Source organism: Crocodylus porosus, unplaced genomic scaffold (assembly GCF_001723895.1).
Source record: "Crocodylus porosus isolate Cpor-Errol unplaced genomic scaffold, CroPor_comp1, whole genome shotgun sequence".
NCBI lineage: Eukaryota > Metazoa > Chordata > Crocodylia > Crocodylidae > Crocodylus > Crocodylus porosus.
The window spans coordinates 33,754,569-33,776,830 of record NW_017728931.1 but is presented as its reverse complement, the minus strand read 5'-3'; the positions used below and the strand labels follow the sequence as shown (position 1 = coordinate 33,776,830).

The 22,262-nt window shown below is 45.3% G+C and overlaps 1 protein-coding gene and 1 long non-coding RNA gene across 3 annotated transcripts in view; one reads left to right on the top strand and one right to left on the bottom strand.

Moving 5' to 3' along the window:
- Positions 1-16,642, bottom strand: part of CECR1 (cat eye syndrome chromosome region, candidate 1) — a 26,781-nt gene extending 10,139 nt beyond the window's left edge. For both annotated transcript variants that reach the window (XM_019544548.1, XM_019544549.1), the window contains exons 1-4: positions 16,481-16,642; positions 14,783-15,102; positions 10,199-10,424; positions 2,460-2,670 (exon numbers count right to left, since the gene is read on the bottom strand). In XM_019544548.1, the coding sequence (XP_019400093.1) occupies positions 2,460-2,670; positions 10,199-10,424; positions 14,783-15,102; positions 16,481-16,515 (792 nt within the window). In that variant the 5' untranslated portion in view covers positions 16,516-16,642. The remainder of the gene's footprint in view (positions 1-2,459; positions 2,671-10,198; positions 10,425-14,782; positions 15,103-16,480) is intronic.
- Positions 8,157-22,262, top strand: part of LOC109316456 — a 17,617-nt gene continuing 3,511 nt past the window's right edge. The window contains exons 1-2 of the long non-coding RNA XR_002102846.1: positions 8,157-8,167; positions 11,394-11,399. This is a non-coding gene — a long non-coding RNA (uncharacterized LOC109316456). The remainder of the gene's footprint in view (positions 8,168-11,393; positions 11,400-22,262) is intronic.

Below are 22,262 nucleotides of genomic sequence, written 5' to 3'. Positions count from 1 at the left end.
ATAAGCTACCTAGGGACAGGTTTCACAAACACTAAGCCACAGACCAGAAATAAGCTAAGGGCAGCAAGCTGGTACGGAAGCTGCTTAGTTAGAAACAATTGACCCAGGACTATGAGGACACCTCTTGTGAAGCAGCTTAAAGGTAAAGGAGGCTGCAGATTGGATAATGGGACACCCCTGCAAGGGGGCTGAGAAGCAGGGGTCAGCTGACCAGCAGGGGCGGGGCTGGCCAGTATATAGGCTCACCCCAGGGCAAATAGGGTGTTTTAGCCTGGGAGGAGAGGAGCTTTCCTGTAAAATGTGGGGAGTTAAGCTCTACAGGGAGAGCAGGAGCCCTTAGTTAGGGTACAGAAGCCTCTTCCTGTCGGTGAGCGTGTCCAGATGGGGGTAAATGTTTTGGTTAATGCTTGTTTTTGTCCACTCAGGGAGGGTGTGTTTCTGTTAAGAGTCTGTTTATAGAAACCAGTAGCTTAGGAGTGCCTATAAGGGGTAGTTTGGAGGCCACACAATAGGGTGCTTTGGCACATGCTGCAGGTTTGAGTTGTACAAGAGCCAGGACCCTGAATCAGAGCGGCTGAAGCTAGAACAGAGGGACTGAAGCCAAAGCAGAGACCAGAAGCCTGAAAGAATGGAGACGGGGCCAGGGGCCTCCAGGAACAGGAGCTGGCAGGGCTAGCAGGCCTGGTGAAAGGAGACTAGGGCCTGTGATAGATGGGGGTGGCTACTGAGCCATGATTGCCTTTGCTGTTTCCCCACTAGCTATGAAGAGCCAGTGGCTGAGACTACTGCAAGGCATGCAGCACCAAATTCCCTAAAAGATTTGAGGGCAACCTCCCTGGATATTAAGGATGGATCAAGGCAAAATGGGCAAGTTCAAAAGAAGAAGATCACAAAGGGATGGGGGAGTGCAGGATTAGTCTGCAATTAGAAGCATCTGAGCCACCTGCTGAGCAGATCCTGTCACAACTACTAATAATAAACAGAAGAGGTCCTATCCTAAAATTATAATGGATGGGCACTAAAATCTGCCGCAGTGCCCTGCTTTATTATTACACTTACATCCTGCTCTATCCAGAACGGCTCAGAGTTGTTTATAAGAAACAAAACCAGACTCCCCAGTTGCCACTCTCAAACTTTAAAAATCAACCTGGCCCACTTCTACTTCCCTTCCTGTCATCCAGAAGAGCAAATCCCCAACCACCATGTACATCTAGATGTGAGATCTCCTCTCGCTATGTACTTCCTCTGTGTTCCTCCCCGCCCTCTACAGAGTCTTTGGCTTCTCTTAAAATGCATATCCTCTCCTTCCCTCAACAAACACTTTTTTAATTTAATGTTGGAACAGGGAGCTAATGGAAAGCCCTTCCACCTCCACTTCAGGGCAATAACAAAGGGCTTCTTCCAGGAGTCCCTGGAAACGGAAGTCTTATTTCTCTACATAGGCAAATGCAGGGCGAAATTCTCCCAAATGCCGTGGGCTGAAAACAGACAACAGGTTCAATTTGAAATTGAAGTCTGTCTCCTTTTGTAATGAACCCCAGACCTTACAGAGGAAGAAACCCATTTTCTCACATCAAGTTACCTGTGAAGTATCCAAATTAACATGTTGCCTTGGAACAATCCATCTAAACCTTCTGTCATATCTTAAACTAATCAACCCCCCTTAAACGGGGTTGTCTGTATTTAGCCTTGGAGATGATATGGCAAGAGCATTCTGCAAGTGTGAAGCTAGTTCAGTCTCTGTGTTCATAACATAACCTGATTGCTGAAACACAGGCATCTGAGGCTGTTTAGGATTCTGGAATAGTTACAGTAGCCACATTAGAGAAACTGTAACAAACAAAATTTAACAATTTAAATATCAATATTATTTTCCTTAGCTTTCAGTGCTAATTAAGCAAAATGGAGAGTTCGTACCTCTCAGCAGTATCGTTTCAAGCCGTCTGCACTCCCTACAAAATAACACCCCATCAGGTCATGTTCTGTCGATGTTTGTATTGTTTCACCTATTTAAGAATATTTTCCTGGAATAAGGTAAGCTGTTGTTCAAAGTGCTATTACTATTCCTGAATAACTGCACATGATGACACATTGACTCTGCCCAAGATGTTATTTTGGAAGAGCTAAAGTGGAAAAAACTATTCAGAAATAGCTCTGCCACTCAGTTTCTCCATGAAGACAAGCCTTAATCTTGCCTTCATGATCATAAAGGCTAGATGCAATCTTTATAAAGAAAAAGCAGTGAAGAGTAGATGCTACAATAAAACTAAACAGCAATTAAACCTAAAATCTTGCCTGTTTTCCATGTTCTGCCTAATTATATCTTTACCTAAAACTATGAAATGAAACATATTTTTCCTGGCCACCAGGTCAAGTGTACAAGGTTGTGAATCTTGGGGCTGCAGAAAAGTTAGAGAAACAACATCTTGCAGGAATCCAGAGAACCAAAAAGTGCATACCTGTGGGAGTATTGCTCTTATCTCGACATACTGGATGTTATCCTTGTAGAGTTCCAGCAGCCCCTGATAGAAATAGGCCTTGAACACGGGTGCATAGCAGATGAGGTCAGAAGCAGTGAGAAAGGCATTTTCAAATTTTTTCCAAATAAAAGCCTGAGTTGGGTAGGCCACCTCTGGATCATCTGTCACCAGAGTCAGGTTCTTCAGCAAGCTAGAAAAAGATGGGGGTGGAAAAGGAAGCAGAACAGCTAAATTTGGGAGCCTATGACACAAGTTGTCCCCTGTGTGCCCTAGAAACACAAAACATAATCCTTCCAATGCAGATCTGAGCCTCCACTAAAGGGCAAACTGTGTAAATGTGGAATTCTGACACACCACAATCTCCACTGGTGTTTTAGATCAAGTGCTCAACCTGAGAGCCAAATGTGGCCTTGGTATCAGGCCCATGGGGCTCCCCATGGGTTAGGCAGTTTGATGTTGGAGGAGCAGGGCAGCACTGTCACCCCTCCCTGCTGCCAAAATCCCAAGCCCCATGAGGTGGGTTGGAACCAAGCTATAACTCCTCCCCTACACAGCTAGATCAGGGCCCGGCCATTCCCCCTTCCCTCCGCACGACCAGGTTGGGGCTGCACCCCCTTCCCCTCCCAACCCCCCATGGGATCAGGCTATGCCCCTTTCTCTCCACCTGGCTAGATTGGGGCTGGATCGTGCGCTCTTCCACCACATCTGGTCAGCTTGGGGCCTGGGTACACTCCCTCCTCCAACACAGTTGGGTCAGGCCCCCTTCTCCTTGGGGCTGGGCTGCCCTCTTTCCTCTGCACAGCTGGATACAGTCCTGCTGCACCTGCCCTGGGCACTGGATTTGGTCCACTGGCCAGATCCAGCTCACACAGGGATTAAGCTCTACCCATCTGGCCTGACAGACAAAAAGGCTATTTTAGATGATCGAAAAGACAGGAAGGAACAGGAAAGGACGTGAACAATAGTACCTAGCACAATGGGAACCCACCTTTGTTAGGATATTTCTAGGCACTGCCACAGTACAAAAAGTGACACCGATTACCAACTGAAGCAAGAGAAGAAATTACATCCCACCTCCCAAGTTAAAATGTGGTTCTGATACTAGTTAGCAGTCTACTCTGGCAAACTCTGCCCTCTCTCCAACGTGGTCTACTTATTACAATTCAGTAAGGTAACCCCTGTCAGATACTAGTTTAGTACCAACACAGTTATCTCCTCTGGTGTCTCTAATACATATTGAATATGCAGAACAAAATGTCTCTCTGGAGAGGAAAAAAATCCCTTATCTTATTTTACTAATCAAAAGTTCATGGTCTGCAGACAGCAACCAACTGGCATAACTCAGAATTCCTGTATATTTTTTACTGGCTTGGAAGGTTGTTCACTTCGCAGCACTTGCATAAGTCTTCTTAACAAAGACAGAAAGGACAGCAAGTAGTATTATCAAGTGGAGTTTGGTGGAAACAGATAGCAATTGCAAGACAGTCAAGTTCACTGAGCAGCTGCAGGCAATTCTGTTTGAATGGACAATGAGGTAATAGTGGTTGCTGTATATTTATCTTTTGAACAGTTTAAATCTTTCATTTGGGGTGAAGACTTATAGCTCCCCTTAACGTTTCAATTTGCCAATTTGAACAATAATCTATAAAAGGTTCAAACTGATGTATAAACTCAGAAGAGCAATGTAGCTGGTGAACAGCTTCATCCAGGAATGGACAATCTGCTGAACTCAATGTAAGGTGGAACTGAAGGGAAAACTGAAATTAAAATAGCTGGAAACTTGGGAGCTGGTTGTCCTACCTATTGACTAAGGCTTAGTTTTGTGGAATATCAGAAACAAGGCAAGTTTACTAGAAGTACTAGGATGGAAGATCAACCAAGAATACCTTCCTGATAGCAGATGTTGTTTCTCTTTGATAACTGTGACTGGTCTTTGCAGTATTTTGTGCTTGATGGGTTGCCTGGTGGCCTAGCAATTGTCTTCTGTTAAGTTTCAGGAGAGATTTGTGTTTTGTCTTGCTTTAAGAGCTTTTAGTGCACAATTAAAAATCCTTCTTCTACTGCTATAATATGCAATTATAAATATTATTACAAATAAGGAATGCTGGACCTGAAATGGGGTGACAATGAAATGGAGGCTACTCAGCAGACATTTTGCGTATTGTGTCTTAGTCTGTAGTTTCTCCTCACTTTGTTCATTTGTTCTACGGAATGCAAGGGGGTAGCTTTTTTTTAGAGCAAAATCATATTGAAATAACAACATTTGTGGCACAGTAAGGATGAGATTTTAAATGCATAACAGTCAGGAAATTCAGAGTTAAGGTTTCCACAGCAACTTTAGCTCTGCCCTCTTGTGCATTACAATAGGGCCTTTCGTTCCATTATCACACAACACTGGGCAACGCCAGATACTATTCAGTAAACAATACAATAAAATGGAAAGGAACTGAACCATAACCAGGGAGGCACATGTGTAGTATTTTGTATTGCTGCGTGAGATGGCGTTTGGCATTTCAGACATGTTCTGGAGAGCACTCGCTGGTGACATTGTAGCATCACCCTAGAAACCAGGAATGCAAGAGCCAGAGGCATCTTTTAAGAGCTTATCTAACTGACAGAGTTCAGTTGGAGATTGGCCTCAAGCAGAGAGGGTGTGCTCCTCTTCTGCAAGGAGGGTGGAAAGATTTTGTGTGGGAAGAACTTGGAGCCAGTAGCTAGCCTCTAGGAAAGCAAATGCAAAGCTCCAATTTAAACCGACTCCTCCTTTCCCCAGTACCTCCAATACAGGCTGTGGAGCAGTTACTCTCCAAATGCAGACTGTCAGCAGAGAACACCTGCCCACAGAATGGTTGAGGGGGCATCCAGGTCAAGAGCAGAAATACTGAAGGAAAACCACAGGGTGGATCAAACCATGTGACTCTATGTATGCTACTGCGCAGTTTCACTTTTGATAAAGACCAATGGGCAGTTTCTTATCAGACTCATTTTTCCATAGGCTTTCCTGTTATCTACACACTCCTTCAGCCATAAGTGTACAGGGTACACTCCTCTTCCCATTTTTATTTGGGGGAAGGACTTAACTCACACAGATTTTCCTGCCTATATAAAACTTTGTGTTTATTTTAATCTATGCTCTTTCAGTGGAAAATAGCAATAAAATGCCATGACTCTACCCTTGCCCATGAGACATAAATCCTAACATTTCTTTTACAATGCCTCTTACCTTGAGACTGACTATTGATCCTTTTAACTGCGTAGATTTATTATATAATAGGGATCCCTCCTTAAAAAAGATGAACCAGGAGGACAGCCTTTGCCAAGAAGGAAAGCTGGGGTCTGGGAGATGCAAATAAATGCTTAGATTATTCTCCACAATGAGCCGCAGTCAGTGATCAGGCTCAGCTAGAAAGATCCCTGCATGTTAGTTCACATATGGTGTGTGATCATGGACTGGACGCTGCTATAGAGGGCAGAGCAAGGCAAAGCAAACAGAGGGCAGAGCAAACAGAAACCTGCAAAGCAGTTCTTAAAAGTCTCTTTCTGCTTGTTTTCTATTCTCCACCCTCAGCGCTGCAGAGACTGAGGGCCTCCTGCTGGTGTGCTTAGCAATGTTATTAACATTTGTCACCCATGATTCGCTTTCTCTCAAATCCTCTCCCCAAGGGGACCCTGAGGTGGGAAAGGGAATTTGTGGCTATAGGTGCATAAGTGTTCATTTATAGTAAATGTTCTTGCCCAGGTCTTTTAAACTTGGAAGTCCATTGGTTGATTTCATGGATTGTTTCTCTTGTTAATTTCCAGCCTGTCCACTTCCTAGTTGGAAACTAGGTTAAAGGTGGAAGGGCATACACCCCTTGGAAACACTTTAACACTTCTTGCATTCGCTTAGCCTCGCCATCTTGTACATGATAAGAGATCCTGGCCCCTCCCCAGGTGCCATATGCCCTTGATACGCACTCGCAGCCACTCAGCTATCCATCATTTCTTTCCCCTCACCCCCGACATCTGCTTTCTCTCAGCCTGTCAGTGCTCAGGGGCAATGTTTTGCAGTAGGAAAGAGGTAGCATGTGGTGCCCATGTTCCACAGACTGGGAGTGTTTCCAGAAACTGAAAGGCAAAAGAGATTGGGGCTCATTCCTGGCAAGAGACCAATTTCCACACTACTAGAAACCCATCTCAGCCCCCAAATTAACACTCGGAGATTAGATCAAAATAGGAGAAGGTGCTCCATCAGTCTGGGGGCTGTCATTTTGTGCCTGGATATTATGTGGCAACAGTTTATTAAATCGTCTTGTAGTGCTGGATACAGCAAATGAAAGGCAGCACACGCCAGGAGATTGGCCACGGCACTGGGACTCAAGAGACCTACATTCTGCTCTTGCCTCTGGCACTGACCTGCAGGATGACCTTTGGCAAGTCACTTCAGCTCCCTGTGCCTCTCTTTCCATCCTATTCAAGCTATAAAATTTGGAGCCAGGAATTGCCTCTCACTGCTTAGCATACTGAGGCCTTGATTTCACTTGGGGCAGCTAGGTAACACTGTGAGACATATTACAACACCAACAAGAAAACAAAGGAAAAAGCAATGTTTCAGAAAAGTGTTCATGTCCTCAAATACAACCTGAAAGAGCCAAAACAAGCAAGTCCTGCATCTCCAAGGGAGCTTCCCTGAGGGTCCCTACCCTCATTCCTAGATATCAGGGATGTGAAACATGCAGCCCAAGGGCCAGATCTGTTCCATCTGGCCCACTGGTAGTCTGGTCGGCTACTGGAAGTTGCAGGCATGGTCTGCTGTAAAATTTGGGGTCCCTGGATCCCAATTGACATGGTCAGCAGTGGCAGCCCCCTGACTTGTGCTACTGTGCAAGTACAGTTCTGCACTGCTGCCTGAATGTGGCCCATCTGCAGTTTCTGCTGGGCCTATGGACCCAGCCCAGAAGACGTTCCCATGGCCCAGATCCAGCCTGGGGAGAGTGACAACCAAATGAATACATGGGAGATTGGGTTGGTTCCTGAGAACACTGTAAAACAACCGATGCAGCTGGTTGTGGTTTAGAAAACAGACAGATCTCTAAAGGTGATCCAGTGCAAAATTTCATCCCTTGTGTTTTGCATGCCTCCTAGCAGGGCAAAGGGGAACTAGAGCCATGGACCCTCTTCACCACTTCTGCTAGAGGCACCTTCTAGAAGGGATGAAGGCCAACAGGAACAGATTTCCTTCTGGAAATCCAACCCTGAACCCCAACCCACTTCAGAGGGAGTAAAAAGAGGACTTCCTGATAAGGAACAGTTTCCCTCAGGAGATGTTGCTGATGCTGAAACTACTGACAAGAAAGGCTGGGAGCCTTGCCTCAGCCAGCTTAATCTTTTGCAGCTAACAAGGAGGGAGCCATCTGGGAAGCCAGTGCTCTTTAACCCACCCTTTGCTTTTATCAGAGGAGGAAGAGCTACACTGCCCTTGACACTTGGCAGCCCCACAGCCTGACAGGCTCCCAGAATCTTTAGTGCTCAGATTCTAGGTGTCTTCTGTGTGGAAGTGAACCAAGAATTAAACAAATCCTCTTTAAATGCATATTATGCCCCCAAAATCCCTACACCAGGAGAACATTATGGTTGCAAAGTCAAACACTGAAAGCTTAGGATATGCCAGACTTAAGGTTGTCTGTGCGACTGTGATTTGGTCCCTTGTATGTACGCACTTGGATACAGGCTTTAATTGTGTGACAACATACTGTTTCTTTAATAGCACCTCTGCTTCATTCAGTGCACAAGATGGATGGTGCTCACTACATGGATCGTTAGTCAGGGTTTCTTTTTATTCTCATCATTCAGTGTGTGACTCCATGCTTTATTTACTGCAGACCATCCCGATCCAGCTCTAAATATAGTATTATTAATTTTCTTGTGGCCTTTAGTGGGGTGTTTTGTCACATAATCACTGGCCCCTTTTGAGGGAGACAGGGCCTAATATACCCTTGACAGCCTTTTTTGAAAAGAAGGAGCCTGTTCCAGCTCACCTGTAAGTCACTGAGTGTGGCTAGGTGGCTTCTGAGCAGCTAATCAGCTAACAAGCACCTGGTCCTGATTAAAGACTACAAAGTCAGTTGTTTAGGCTTAGTGCTAGACAAAGCTCCTTGGGAAAGTAGCCTAAGAGGGATCTCTGAGATGGCTGCAGGAGCTCCAGTTGGTAAGCTGCTGTAGTCACCAGGAAAGTATCAAAGGGATGAAGGTTTGTGAGTAAAGGGCCTGGTTTTGGAGCTGATGGGCTTATTGATATAGGTAAACCTAGAATATACTTTTATACTATGAAGCCAGGGTGAAAGCTTCCTTGTGTTTCTGCTGACTTTTCTGTGAATAAATAGATGCAGAAGGCACCTGAAATGCTGTGCCTAACTGCCAGAAAAGTGTGCAAGTGGATGCATTCTCCCCATAGCATCTTTGATGTTGTCCTTCAGAGACTACGGAGTTCTGTTTCAAAGTAACCCAATGAAGGGAAGGGGTAGGGAGGTCTTTTTTCCTCTGAATACTTGGGGAATCCAGGCACAGAACAACTTGAAATGAAACTCTCAAAAGCATCATTTAGTTTTGGGTGTCCAATCTGAAAGCCCAGCACCTGACATTTTTAAACGTACTGGCCTTCTTATCAGGGGTGCTGGTTATAGCCGTGTTGGTCTAAGGACAAAGGCAGACAAGGTTCTTTGGGTAAATGTGATATCTTTTATTAGACCAACTAAATAGTTGGAAAAATTGTTCTTTATACTCTTTCAGGCCCAAGCACCCTTCCCCGGGTAGAAGGAGAGTCTCGTGGTGTTCATGTGCTCTCCTGGGTGGAACAGAAGCTTAAGCCAATATGCAAAATGCAAGTCTGTGGAAATGCAAATGTGTGACAGAGAAGATTAGAGGGGATAGGAGTGAATAGGTGCAAGGTAGAATGTAGCTGGTAAAATGTACTGAGGTTACCTGCAGGTATCAGATGGCAAGCAGGTTATAATGTGCCTGGATTTCTTACAGCACTTTGTATGTTCAGTGTATAGACCACAGTTATTACTGTGGCTGCTCAGTGCTTCTGCACAGTGGATTCCACAGTCTCAAGCTGGGAGCCCCAAAAAGTGAGGCGCATTTAATTAGTGACACCCTGTGAAAAATTTGGTTTAAGTAACTTGCCCAGCCTTGAACACACTGTGAAAGGCAAGTGCTGAATCTTATTCTCTATAGAGGCATTCATGGGCCTTAACCATGGGATCCATCTTTCTCCTGCAGTCCTCTGTCTTGCATCATATTTGACAACTTCTGTGCTCAGAAGGCAGGGTTCTCATAGACTAGTCTACATTGCTGCCCAGCCAAGTCCCAGGCCTTACCCCAGCAGACCCTACACTGAATGAGGCATGGTTCCTACATTTAAATAGTAATATGAAATCCTTGCAACATATGACCACAAGATAACTGTAGTAAGGTTGCAGAGGTAGTCTTAATTCTGGCATTTCTTAGCTTTTTGAGTGGTTGACTCTTCAACCTCGATGTTCTCCTCACACAGGTCTGCATAGGTATAATGCTCTAGAAGCAGAACTGTCATGTTGCAGCTGCTACAGGACACAGGTGGAGCAGTGACTTTATGAAACCTTCATCCTGCTGCAAAACAATCACCCTTCACTCCAAAGGAAGCAAAGCATAACAGTGGCACAAAACTGCAAAATGCTCGCAAACCATGGCTCACATACCTGTGATCAAACTCTGTGATGTTGTGCACCTGCTTCCGGTATGTCTCCAGCAACACCCACTTTGAGCAGTTGGGTGGCACTTTGCTGGGAGGGTGAGGCTTGGAAAACTTGAACCGAACTGTGCCCAAGCAGGTGAAGCAGATGTAGCAGTCAGGGAGGTAGGTGGCATTGTTCACCAGCCAGTCTGCACTCAGGATTGCATAGTCATGCAAGTGTAGGACTGCACCTGTGGAGAGGAAGGGCAAATTTAATGAGGAAGAGCGGCTGAAGGGGAAGGGAAGGAGGGTCAATGTGACTACAATTAAGTCTACCAATGCAGGGGGGCCTACATGGTCTCAAAGACAGTCAGACCAGACCTGCCCCCAACAGCGAGACTCGAACCTGCCCTGCCTCCCCTGCAGTATGTGGAGATGGCACATTCCACATCAAACACAGGGCAGGCAGAGCGTGACAGCTCAGTGCAGGGGAGGGGAAATCAATAGGGACTTCTATGCTCTACTTCTCCACTGGGATGGAAAACGCACTGAGTTATTAAAGGTCTTTCAGACACGCTTCGCTGTGAGAACTGGCTCAAACCCCACACATTTAAAGAGGAACTTTTGGATTAGCCAGCACTTTACGACACATGCTACTTAACAGACAGACCTGAATCTAAGTGGTTTTTGTTCCCATCTGAATTTAGCATCTACCCTGTAGCTCTCTGCTCTGAGTGACACCAAACCCTCAGCTATCAACAGGCTGGGGAATTTTGGAGTTGGAGCAGGATGTGTCCTTCTGTCTTATTTATCAAACCAATCCACATTTCTGTTTTATGTGCTGCCAGCCAGTGTTCCTTACCTTGAACTCCTTTGCTATTCTCCATTAGGTTGGCAGTTACCAGAACCTCATGAAGGCAGCCCAGTGATTGTAAGACCTGCTCTCCTTGCTCACCCAGTTCAACGTATCCCTCTACATTATCAAAATGCATGTCGGAAGGCTCCATTTCCTTTGTAGAGATTGTGTTTATAGTGTGGTGTTGTGTTTTTAGTATTACTGTATCTGCTGAATGAATCTCCCTTCTAAAAAGATACAGTGGGATCTGGATTTCTTTTCTGAATATATTAACTTGCATATCACATTAAGTTGATGGAGTAATACTCTAAATCTCTTGAGTGTCAGGAGACTTCAGAAATGAAACAGTGCATTTAAAAAAGAGTACTTGGTTGTTAGGCTACACAATTGTAGATCAGGGGATCTGGGTTCTAGCCTAGGCTGTGATGACTAGACAAATCTCTTGAGACCAAATTTTTAAGAGGGTCTGCCAGTTTTGCACACCTGTCTGAATGGTCTGCATTTTAGGTGCTGAGCAACTGCAGGTCCTGATTTTAATAGATCTACAGTGGCTTAGCAAATTTGAAAAACTGGGCTATAGCAATCTAAAGTCACTGCCCAAAAATATTCGACAGTCCTTACGGGCAAGCAGCAGTAGATGAAAGCCTGGGTTAACATTACAATTGTTGCTCAAGATGCAGAAATTTCCAGGTGCTCCAATTAAGGTTGGGATTTCATTGTGCTTGGCATATGTACAAATATATAGGTACAGTACTTTGCCCCAAAGACTGCATGTTACAATCCTTATGGGGGGCACCCATATACATGCATTGAGGTTGCTCTGATTAATCGAGTTGGCTGGAGCATGGTAATTACCGCGCTCCAGCATCACATGCATCAGTGTCCCCATGCTGAAAAATGGTGGCATGGACACTTTAACTAAAACACATTCAATGAGCTCATTCAGTGAGCTTTAGTTAAAGCGCCACCATTTTTCAGCACAGGGACGCTAATACATGTGACACTCTGGGCACTTTAATTAGAGAGGCTCTTGGAGCATGTGTGTAAATGCCCCAGGAGGCTACTAACGCTTGCTGAGTAATTTAAGAATCTTTTAGATGAACAAGTATGAAATCCTCCTATTTTTCCAAGTTTTGTGGTGGGTATTTTTTTTTTTTTTAAAGCATAGCTTCATTTCCTGATGTTTGATTCAGCAGTAAAAGGATAATGGCAACTTTGACATCTCGGTAATTTCTGTGGTGACCCATTATGAAGTCATAAGCCCTGGAGTCTGACTTCACTGCGGATACAGAGAAGGAAGCAGCTGGAGGTTTGGGAGATGGCTCTTAGTCATACATTAATCTTGCACCACTCAGAGTAACGATTCAGAATGGCATGAGCAAAGGAGCTGTCATTTTACATAAAACTTTCTACATTTCCCTTATAGCAGCCCTCTGCCTTTCAGTCCAATAGCCATATTGACGGGGTTCTTATTAACACGCACAAAAAAATCCACCCAAAAGGTAAATTCATTGCATGAGAGGCTAGTGTGTGCCCTTTGTGGTTTCAAAGGGAGAGTTTTCTATATCCTACTAAAGAAGGAAGCACCATTCCAGAATACCTCTCAGAAGATCAGAGAAAGAGGTAGCAGCATAGAAAGAGAAAACAGACAGTTGAGAGTCAAGGACCTGTGATTACAAATGCCTCAATCTCTTCCTTCCCCCACAGAACTGTCAAGGTCCCAGCAATTCACAGAGTGAGCAATGGCAAATGCCCTGCCAGTCAGACAGGATGGCTTAGGTTTCACGTGGTCAAAAATATCCTCCCCACCACTCAGTGTATTGTTGAGGACTAGCTCTTAGTATGCCAACATGTTCCAGACAGCTTTCAAAACCAAATGTGTGAGATGACATTGGGCAAATGTTTGACACTCTTATACTGTGTTTCATCCCAAAGCACAACAACCTATGCACTGCATGGTACAATGAAGCCACATTTACCATAAAAAGTAGTTGCTGTACAGCATGCTGCACAACAGTAAAGGATGGGGAAATTTTGGTCAAGGGTAGCAGCACAAACACATGCTGTATTAGGTAGGGGAAGTCTTTTGTGGGTGTGCAGAGCAGAACTCAAAGGTTTTAAAGACACATATGAATGGTCTCAGGTATTTGAGGTTTTTGTGTCTGTTCACACTAATGAGTCTTCACCAGGAGTGCTGTATCCAATTTGAGACCCTCACTTCAAGACAGATGTGGACAAATTAGAGAATCCAACAGAGAGCAACAAATATGATTGGAATCTAGGAAACAACTTATGAGGAAAGGCTAAAAGAATTGATTAATACAATATGGAAAAGAGGGAGGAAGGATTTGAAAACAGTTTTCAAATATCTGAAGGTATGTATATATCTGGCTATAAAGAGGATGGAGCTAGACAATTCTCCATGGCTAAAGAGCACAGGATAAGGAGCAATGGTCTTAAACTGCAGCAAGGGAAATTTGGTTTGGATATCAGAAAGAACTTTATCACTATAAAGGTAGTTAAGCATTGGAGCAGGCTATTCATAGAGGCTGTAAATTAAAATCTCTATCCTTGAAACTTTTAAGAGCAAGTTAGATATAAACGTTTAACTGAGATGGTTTAGTCGGAGATGTTCCTGCCTTGAGCAAGGGGTTAGACTAGATGAGCTCCCGAGCTCCCTTCTAGCACTTCTTTTCTATAACTGCTATGTGGGGGTGTAGCGTTCAACCTCCAACCCATAGGTCAAGTGCAGCCTGCGGAGCCATGACATCTAGCCAGTGAGGCTCCTTCTAGTCGGGAAATATGGTGGCCGGGGAGCAGTGGCAGCTAAAACAACCATCTTCCCCTGCTGCCAAATTCCCAAACCCCAAGTCCTGCAGCAGGCGTGGTGATTCGATCTGATTCGGGGACCAAATCTCTGAATCCGAATTGAATTGGGAGACCAATTAAAAGCTCCAAATTGAATTGAAGCATCCAAATCGAATCTGAAAAAACTTCAGAAAAAGTTAGGCCACCCCTCTGAAGGGGGCTTGGCCATGCCCCCTTCTCCCTAATGGGGCCAGACTGGGACAGCATTAAGTCTCCTTCCTGCTCCCCAGGGTCAGGCTGGGGCCAGGTCAAGCCCCCTTGCCCCCCACAGGACTAGGCTGGGACCAGGCTAAGCCTCTTTCCCCCCATCAGCTTGGGTCAGGGCCAGGCTGCTCCCCACCCCACTCCACGTGGTTGGATGGGGCCACACCTCAGGCACCCCATTGGATCTGGCCAGATTCAGCCCACAGACAGACCAAGCATTGCCCATCCAGCCTGCTGGGTGAAAAGTTTGAGCACCACTGGTATAATGCATACATTCCATAGACCACAGAAACATACAGTCTCCAAAGGGCTAATAGACCAATATTGTGTGTAGTTACCTGTGTAAGGACATGTGAACAATAACATCATGTTCAGTTATATCATGTCCGTAACAATTATGCAATGAATTTAGACAAAGAATTTAGTTCTGGATACAGGGATGAAAGGTTTACCGTGTACAATTATATTGCATGTCCACAAGTCTGGAAATCCTTACATACTAATCTAGTCTTTCCCTTCCCCAACTCAGAAGAGGCAGATCCTTCCAGGATCTTTATAGGACCTTGTCCCAGTCATTGTGGTTTGGGTGCACCGTGAGGGCCACATGGTCATATTTCTGCTCTCCACTGCTACTCCTTTTTGAGTGGAGAAAGCTCTCAAGGGAGAAAACAGGAACCCTACCTTTGGGCATGCATTTCAAGATGCTGAACACTGTGCTTTGGTCAATGAGGCTTCTGGCCTTGAAGAAGTGCATGCTGGGTGGGAACTGTCCAGTGGCCTTGGCCACTTCCTTCTCCTTGAGGGTTATGAGCTTCTCATTGAGCTTCTGTTCCCAATTCCCAAGCACCAGGTTGCCACCTGTCCGGTGGGCATCCTCTTCCTCCATCAAGAAGTCCCGGTCCTTCCACAGTGGGAAGGAAAGGCAAAAAGTAACCAGACTGGTGACAAGCAGTAACAGCCATCTGGTTGGGCCAGCTGGAGACTTCATGTCAGGGACAAACCTGGAAGAATCAGAAGGGTGAGTGCAAACCAAAATCCATATTTGAAAGCTGGCATGTTAAGTCTTTAATGAGTCAACCAGTGGATGATGTATGTGTGGCCTTCCTGGCAAAGTACCCTTTCCTGTGAAATAGATCCATCAAATAGCATACACGGTGCTGATTTCTGCTCTATTCAAGAGGACAGTCAGTTCTAAAACATTCTGAACACAGAATTACTTTTGAGTAGTAGGATCTTGTATGATGTGTGAATGGGGTTGGTCTGTGTTGAAACAGGCCAACTGTACATCATTCCATCTAGTGTCCTCAACAGTAAGAGGACAAGGTCTGTGGCAAAAGGCTGGGTCTGTAGGCAGAGGTTAGGGAGATCAGAGCACCGTGCTTTTGAGCCAGCCGGAGGGTTAAAGGACAGGTGACTCAGAGTGCTGGTGAGCCAATGAGTAGGTCAGGATATAAGTGCAGAGCAACTGAAGGAGACAAGTCCATTGTAAGATGAGATACCCAAAGCTTCAGAACCTCCTGTTCTGCTACCATATGGCCCAGGAGAGACTCTGCTGATCCCACTGCTGATGTATTCTAGCTGCTAAAAGGGGTAGTGCCAAGGGGCTTCATATAAAGCCCATAGTATAATATTATCCCATTCACAGCAGAAATCAGCATGGGGTGCTTGGCTACCGGCACCATAAGGGGTAGTAGGAAATGGAGAGGGGAGAATGTGGTGAGTAGTGCTGTCCATAACTAGGAGTTTTGCCCTAAGCATAGGCATTCTAAGGCATCCAGACTTACTGACTCTTTTTGTAATGGGTCTTTCTTTACAGTGGGTGTATGTGGGCAGTAGATGGGGAAGGATGCTGACCTAAGAACTTTCCCAGACCCCAAAATTTCCGTGGGTGGCACTAGTAATAGAAATACACAGGTCAGAGAAGCCAGACCCCTGCAAATGAAAGAATTCTACCCTTCCCAAAAGAGCACTGCTGCAATACAATCTCCTGACAATGGGCTTCAGTCTGGAGGATCACTGATCATGGCAGACCAACTCCTGCTTGAGAGAGGCTCAGGGTTGTAAGGTGGTTCCCTCTGTACATGATGTCGGCATCCATACATACTTCCAGCTTCAGCCCTTTTCCCAGTCCCCCCCGACTGCAGCTCCACAAGCCCCTCTCCACCTATGTCCTATCAAGCTCCCAGCCAAGGCTCTGGCCAGCAGCATCATAGAATTTGAGGCGCAACTCGACTCCGAAAAGAGAAAATTACACACCAACCCAAGACTAGCGTGGCTGTGAGCCGAGAGCTTGGGGGAGGGGGGGGAAGGGAGCGGGAAAGGGGGAGAAGCTGCTGTAAAAGATCTCACAGCAGCCCTGCTAGAGACCAAAGCACTTACAGTTGATTTTTCTCTTCTTTGTGTCGCAAGTTCATCCAGCTGCAACTAGGGCAGCAGGTGCTAGTCACCTCTCTTGCAAGCAGCAACTGTCACCAGCCATAGAGAGGGAGAGAGGTTTTACTGGGCAGGCACAGCAAAACAGCTAGCAAAACAAGGAAGAAACCAGCCCAACCACTAGACAGCTTCACTTCCTGTATTGGTTTCACTTCGTTCAGCTTTATTTATCACTCCTTTGTTCCTATGGCTTCATAAATATATAAGGCGGGGTGTGCGGGGGGAGGTTGTGAGAAAGAGAAACTAAGGGAATGTCAGAACCAGAAAGCCCTGGCAGGCCAGGTGAAGGGGCTGAGGTAACAATAGGCTGACTTAGCAGGAGGAAATTCCAGAGCAGCATGGAGGATGGGGAATAGAGACTGAGAGCAGCAGGACCGCATACAAAAACATCCCCACATCTTTTCCACACAGGATAAAGAATACCAAAGGAAGGGGTTTGCTGTGATTTTTAACCCGTTCGCTGCCCTTTTGGGAGGAATCCTTGTCACCTCGATGTAACTGTCACCCATCCATAATCTGACATGGATACACAGATGATAAGGCACGCTGGAGGAATTGGTTGAGTCTGGGCTCTCTGATCTGTTTGGCTTTCCTACTCTTGGGGCCCACCCAAACTGCAGAGAGAAAGCACGTCAGCTGAGCTATTTTAACACATGGCAGGGTCATGCAATTTTAAGCACGGACTGGTTTGGCTAGCAAGTGCTGTGTAAAAAACCAAAAAAACGTACAAAAACTCCCTCACTAGTTCTTTTCAAATATAGCTTTAACTGGTTTTACCCAATCCACAACGAGTGAGCAAAAGAAGCCAAAGTCAATAGAATTATAGCTGGGGTGAAGCCAGCAAACTCTTAGCAGAGTTGAATTTAGGGCATGCCTTCTCTCATGTATGTAAGTCAGAAGTCACTCTGGCCAGCTCCTGTACCAATGTAACTCCATGTAGAAAAAAAAATTGTGACAACTATTGTAGCTTTCAGGTTTTCATCTTGGATGATTAAATACACCTAACTGTGTCTTAAAAATATGTATATATTAAAAGACTAGTTTTACCAAAAACTTTTACCTTCATTAAAAATAAAATAAATTATAACAATTTTGATCAAAATTAATGTGTTGCAAAAAAATTAAAACTCTTGACGGTTCCTGAATAATCACACACACTTACTAAAATATACAAGGCTATTTGTCACTGGGAGGGGGGAACCTTCCAGTTTGCAATGTTTCAGCAAGCTCTAGATGAGAATCAGGCAGTAGTGTTTAAACATGGTAGCCTGCACCAGTGCTGTGTCTTCAGTACTAGTATGGTTGGGAGATGTGAAAGTTCAAACTGGACCAAACCAGTACCTCTTTATCAGACATGCTTCCTCCCTCTCTGCTACCACAACACTGATGATGATGGCCTAGGAGGCCCCTACTAGTCCTGTGTTTACCTGTCATCAATCCAGTCCCCAGCACTGGGCTTTTCTCTGTAGCCATAGCAGACAGGACTAGGAGAAATGGCCTCAAGCTGCAACAAAGGAAGTTTAGGTCATGAGTTCTCAACCCCCAGCCCACAAGCCAGATCCAAACTATGGGGATCACCAAAGGTCTTGAAATTTAACAAGGAGGAGAAACAGTGGCAATTAATGCTGCCACTGCTCCCCCATTATCAAATTTCCAAGCCTCAAGGGCCAGATGACATGACCCCATGCATGGGGGCCCTGTGCTTGTGAACCCCAGGCATGGGCAGATATTTGACTAGGATGGTTTAGTCAGGGATGATCCTGTCTTGAGCAGAGGTGGGGACTAGATGACCTTGTGAGGGTTCTTGCAACCCTACTTTCCTATGATCAGTACTTTTGAACCTGACTCATCCTTGTTTTCAATCCTACCTGAATGACCACATATGGAGGGTATCCAGGACCTAGTCCTGATAGCCACTTAGATATGGTAGGACTGTAAGTACTATCTACAATGCTGCTGCTATAGGAGAGAGACCAACAGCCTGGTATATACAACTTCCTACGCTGAAAGTAAAAGGAGATGTAAATACATAGTGTTCCACAGCAACTATTAGTTAATTAAAAGCAACCCAAGGATCAAGGCATAAAGTGTATAAGGAGCAGTAGTGCAGGGATGTGGCCAGAGGACAGGGACAGTGGCAACTTCTGGCAGCAGCCCTCTTTTGTACACTCTCTACCTGAAGTCAGCACCTGAGGCAGTTGCTCCAGTCACCCCACCCTAGTTACGCCACTGATGAGAAGGGACTGAAGAAAAATGCTGTGGAGTAGAAAAGAAGGTTTAGAAGAACAAGTACTCTGGCAATAAACAGCTTCAGGGGAACAATAAATGGAAGAAGGGAATTACTCTAATTATCTGAAAGTAGTAAAGCAAAGAGCAACAGCCTACAGCTGGAACCATAAAACCAAATTCAGGTGAGGCATTACAGAAAATGTCCTCACAGTGAGAAATGAGGCACTAGAGACAGACTCCAAACAAGAGTTTTTGAGATATCACTAATACAAATGCCCAGTCTCTTACCTGCTATCCACAGGCAGAATTCGGTATTTGACAAATACCAGAGGTAAGAGTCATATCCTTGGGAAAATCCCAGTTACTTTACTTACTACAGGCAATCAGAGCTCTGTTTTTAGGCCTCGTTGGGAAGCCAGGCATGATCTTGTATAATACAGAAGATCAATATGGATTATGTAAGCAGCCTTTTTTTAAACCCAAGCATCTCTAATCCAGTTGTAATCCTTTGTGAAAAGTGGGTAGTATTGATTCTGGCTATGTAAAATACCACTCATGTAGACATACCTGAGCTAATTTACCTAGTGTAGGTACAGCTGGCAGTGTAGCTGTAGCAGTAGCATAGAATCATAGAATGAGGTTGGAAGGAACCTCAGGAGATCGTCTAGTCCACCCCCCCCCGCTCAAAATAGGAGCATCCCCAACTAGTTCAGGCCCTCAAAGCTTGCTATTAGCTCTGCTTCTCAGATAAGTCTTTCAGGCAAGGACTGAACCCTATCCTGCCATAGATACCCTGCTAGCAATACTTGAGCCAGCTAATTTAAAATTTGGGCAGGTAAGTTTACACAAGTGACAGTTGCACCATTGACTGCTATGTAGACATACCTTCCAAAACCATATTTGGCCCCCTTCCCTGTTGCACAGTAGAGTCTTATGAAGCTTTAAATAGCCAGTCACTGCAGTGTAGTGCTCTCAGTGAAGTACCTTTCCCTCGGTGTCATCCCTATATGCTGGCCTGACAGCCAGTTCTTGGCTTTGCTTTATTCTTTAGAATATCCTGCAAGATCTTTCTCTCATCTCCAACCTTCTCTTACAGAACCAACTTAGTGTAGCACAGCTCAGCCTGACAGTGTTGCACCACACAGCTTGCAGTGATCATCTGTGGCATACTTTTCTGGCTTATGGGACAATGCAGAAGTACGCTAGTGAAAATCAAGGCAGTGCTTGCAACATGAGCCAGTAGCAACCCTACTGAATTTCCTGTATGGACAACATGTTCTTTCTAATCCAGTTTTGAAAGCAGTTGTGCTAACCTACATTTTCAAAAGGAATTTAACTTTCTGATACTGCATTTTGACCGCTTGGTCTTTTAAAAACATCCTTGAATCAAAACATGGGGCACTCTGTTGATGCTGGTTTGAGCACATGAATGAGTTGGGAGACTAATGTTCTAGTCCTGGGTCTGTCACTGATATGCTATGTGACCTTGGGCACATTACTTAACCTCTCTGCTCTAGCTTCCTCCTCTGTAAAGTGGAGAGGCTTATTGATCTGCTCTACTAGACAGGGGCATTGTGAATGTTGCTAAGCTGTATAACAGTTTTGCTAAGAAACCCGTCATGGAGCAGGAGCCCACTATGTCAGGTGCTGTACAAATACGGAACAAAGAGAGTTTACAATCTAGGATTAGTTAGCAAATTCTGTAAAAACACCTTGAATAAGTAAATGGTGTAAGCAAGTGCTCAGCACTACCATTTATTTTTAAAGAAGGACTGGCCTAGGACACTTGGAATGATTAAAGCATCCCCACTGGCTGGGTAAATAACCTATGCTTTTGGCTGGCTGGGCACAATGTTTATTTGTGTCCAGCCAGGCAAAAATATCAGCCATTTACCAGACAAGCAAAGAGGTCAATGGAAATCTGTGGTAGGGAGATGGCAGGTCTGCTGTAGCCTGAGCTTGCAGTGTATAGCATCCTGGTCTGCACCCCCGCCAGTTTGCCCCCTGAGATACTCCATCTATGCACATAAACTCACCCTCCAGCTGCCCTTTCAGCTATCCCCAGCTGCTGCTGTACCCACCTGATGACATTAAAAAAAAAAGAAATCTTGGAGCTACAAGGACTGGAATCTGATAATGAAGAGCAAGGGAAGGAGCTAAGCTCTCAGGTTAACAATTAATCAGACAGAGAGGAAAGCTACTGCTTTGTAATCATTGCCTGACTCCCAAGTATAATAGCTGTGAATTCCTGTGACCACCATCTGAGACAAGGTGCTTTGGGCTATTCCGAGGGTGCTGGGGAAAATTCAAATCAGCCTTGCTCACGCAGCAAGTCTGCAAGCTCCAAGCTCCCAGCAGCAGATCAGCGTTAGCGCTGCGTAACAAGTGGAATCAGCCATCCTCGCCAGCAGCAGCCAGGCTGTCATTGTGCTTCTCCTGAGCCCCGCTTTCATTTCAAGTCAGTCAGTCAAACTGCACGGTTCCCTTCCTCCATGGCTATTCTTTGCTTCTGCAACCCCAGCCTTGGAGCTACAGAAATAGAAAGGACAAAACAACGAAAAGCAGGATACATGAATACTGAGCAACAGAGGGCCCAGCTTTGCAAGGTGCTGAATGCCCTCCATTCTCGGGAAGTGAGGGTCCTTGGCACTCTGGAGTAGCGGCTCTGCTCCATGCAGGACCAGGTCCCAACCTGTTTCCAAGGCTTCTGCACGAGGCGCCTAAAGAACATTAGCAGGGCCTCAAGTTAATTATCTGTCTTCTCTTGCTGAGCTAGTCTTGCTTGGGCAGTAAAAAGAATGCAAATGGGTTAACAGACCATGTTTAGCACCACCCGCACTTAGATACATCCAGGGTGACCAAGCATCACTTTCCTGTTCAAGGTCTTACTCTAGGGAAGGAGAAAACAGGTGAATTCTCTACTGTCCATAGGGGAATTTGTCCTGCTAGTTGTCACACCACGGCCTGTATTCTTCCTCCCTAGTCCCTCTCCCTTTCCAAACAGGCATTTATCCTTCTTAGAGCTTATGCTAGATATATTGTAGCTTTGTAAAAGCTGAATGATTCTGAGGGGTCTCTTCCTGAATTTTACCCGCTTTTATGCTGCAGCTTTATCCTCCACATGAGATGGGACGCAAGAGTGAGGAAGAAGCTTGAGTCCAGTCCGCATGATAAAATTAACTGTGCTGGGGAGGGAAGGAGTCCAAAGTTACATCATGATCATAATTTCATAGTTTCTAGGGTCAAAAGGGACCTGAGCAGATCATCAAGTCCAACCCCCTGCCATGGGCAGGAAAAAGTACTGGGGTCAAACGAAGTAGCGCCTCCTGATGTCTAGCCTGAATCTACCCTCTGCCAGCTTGTGACCGTTATTCCTGGTCACTCCTGGCAGTGCTCGGGGGAACACAGACTTCCCCAATGCCTGCTGGGCCCCTCTGACTAGTTTGTAACAGGCCACTAGATCCCCCCTCAGCCTTCTCTTGTGGAGGCTGAACAGGTT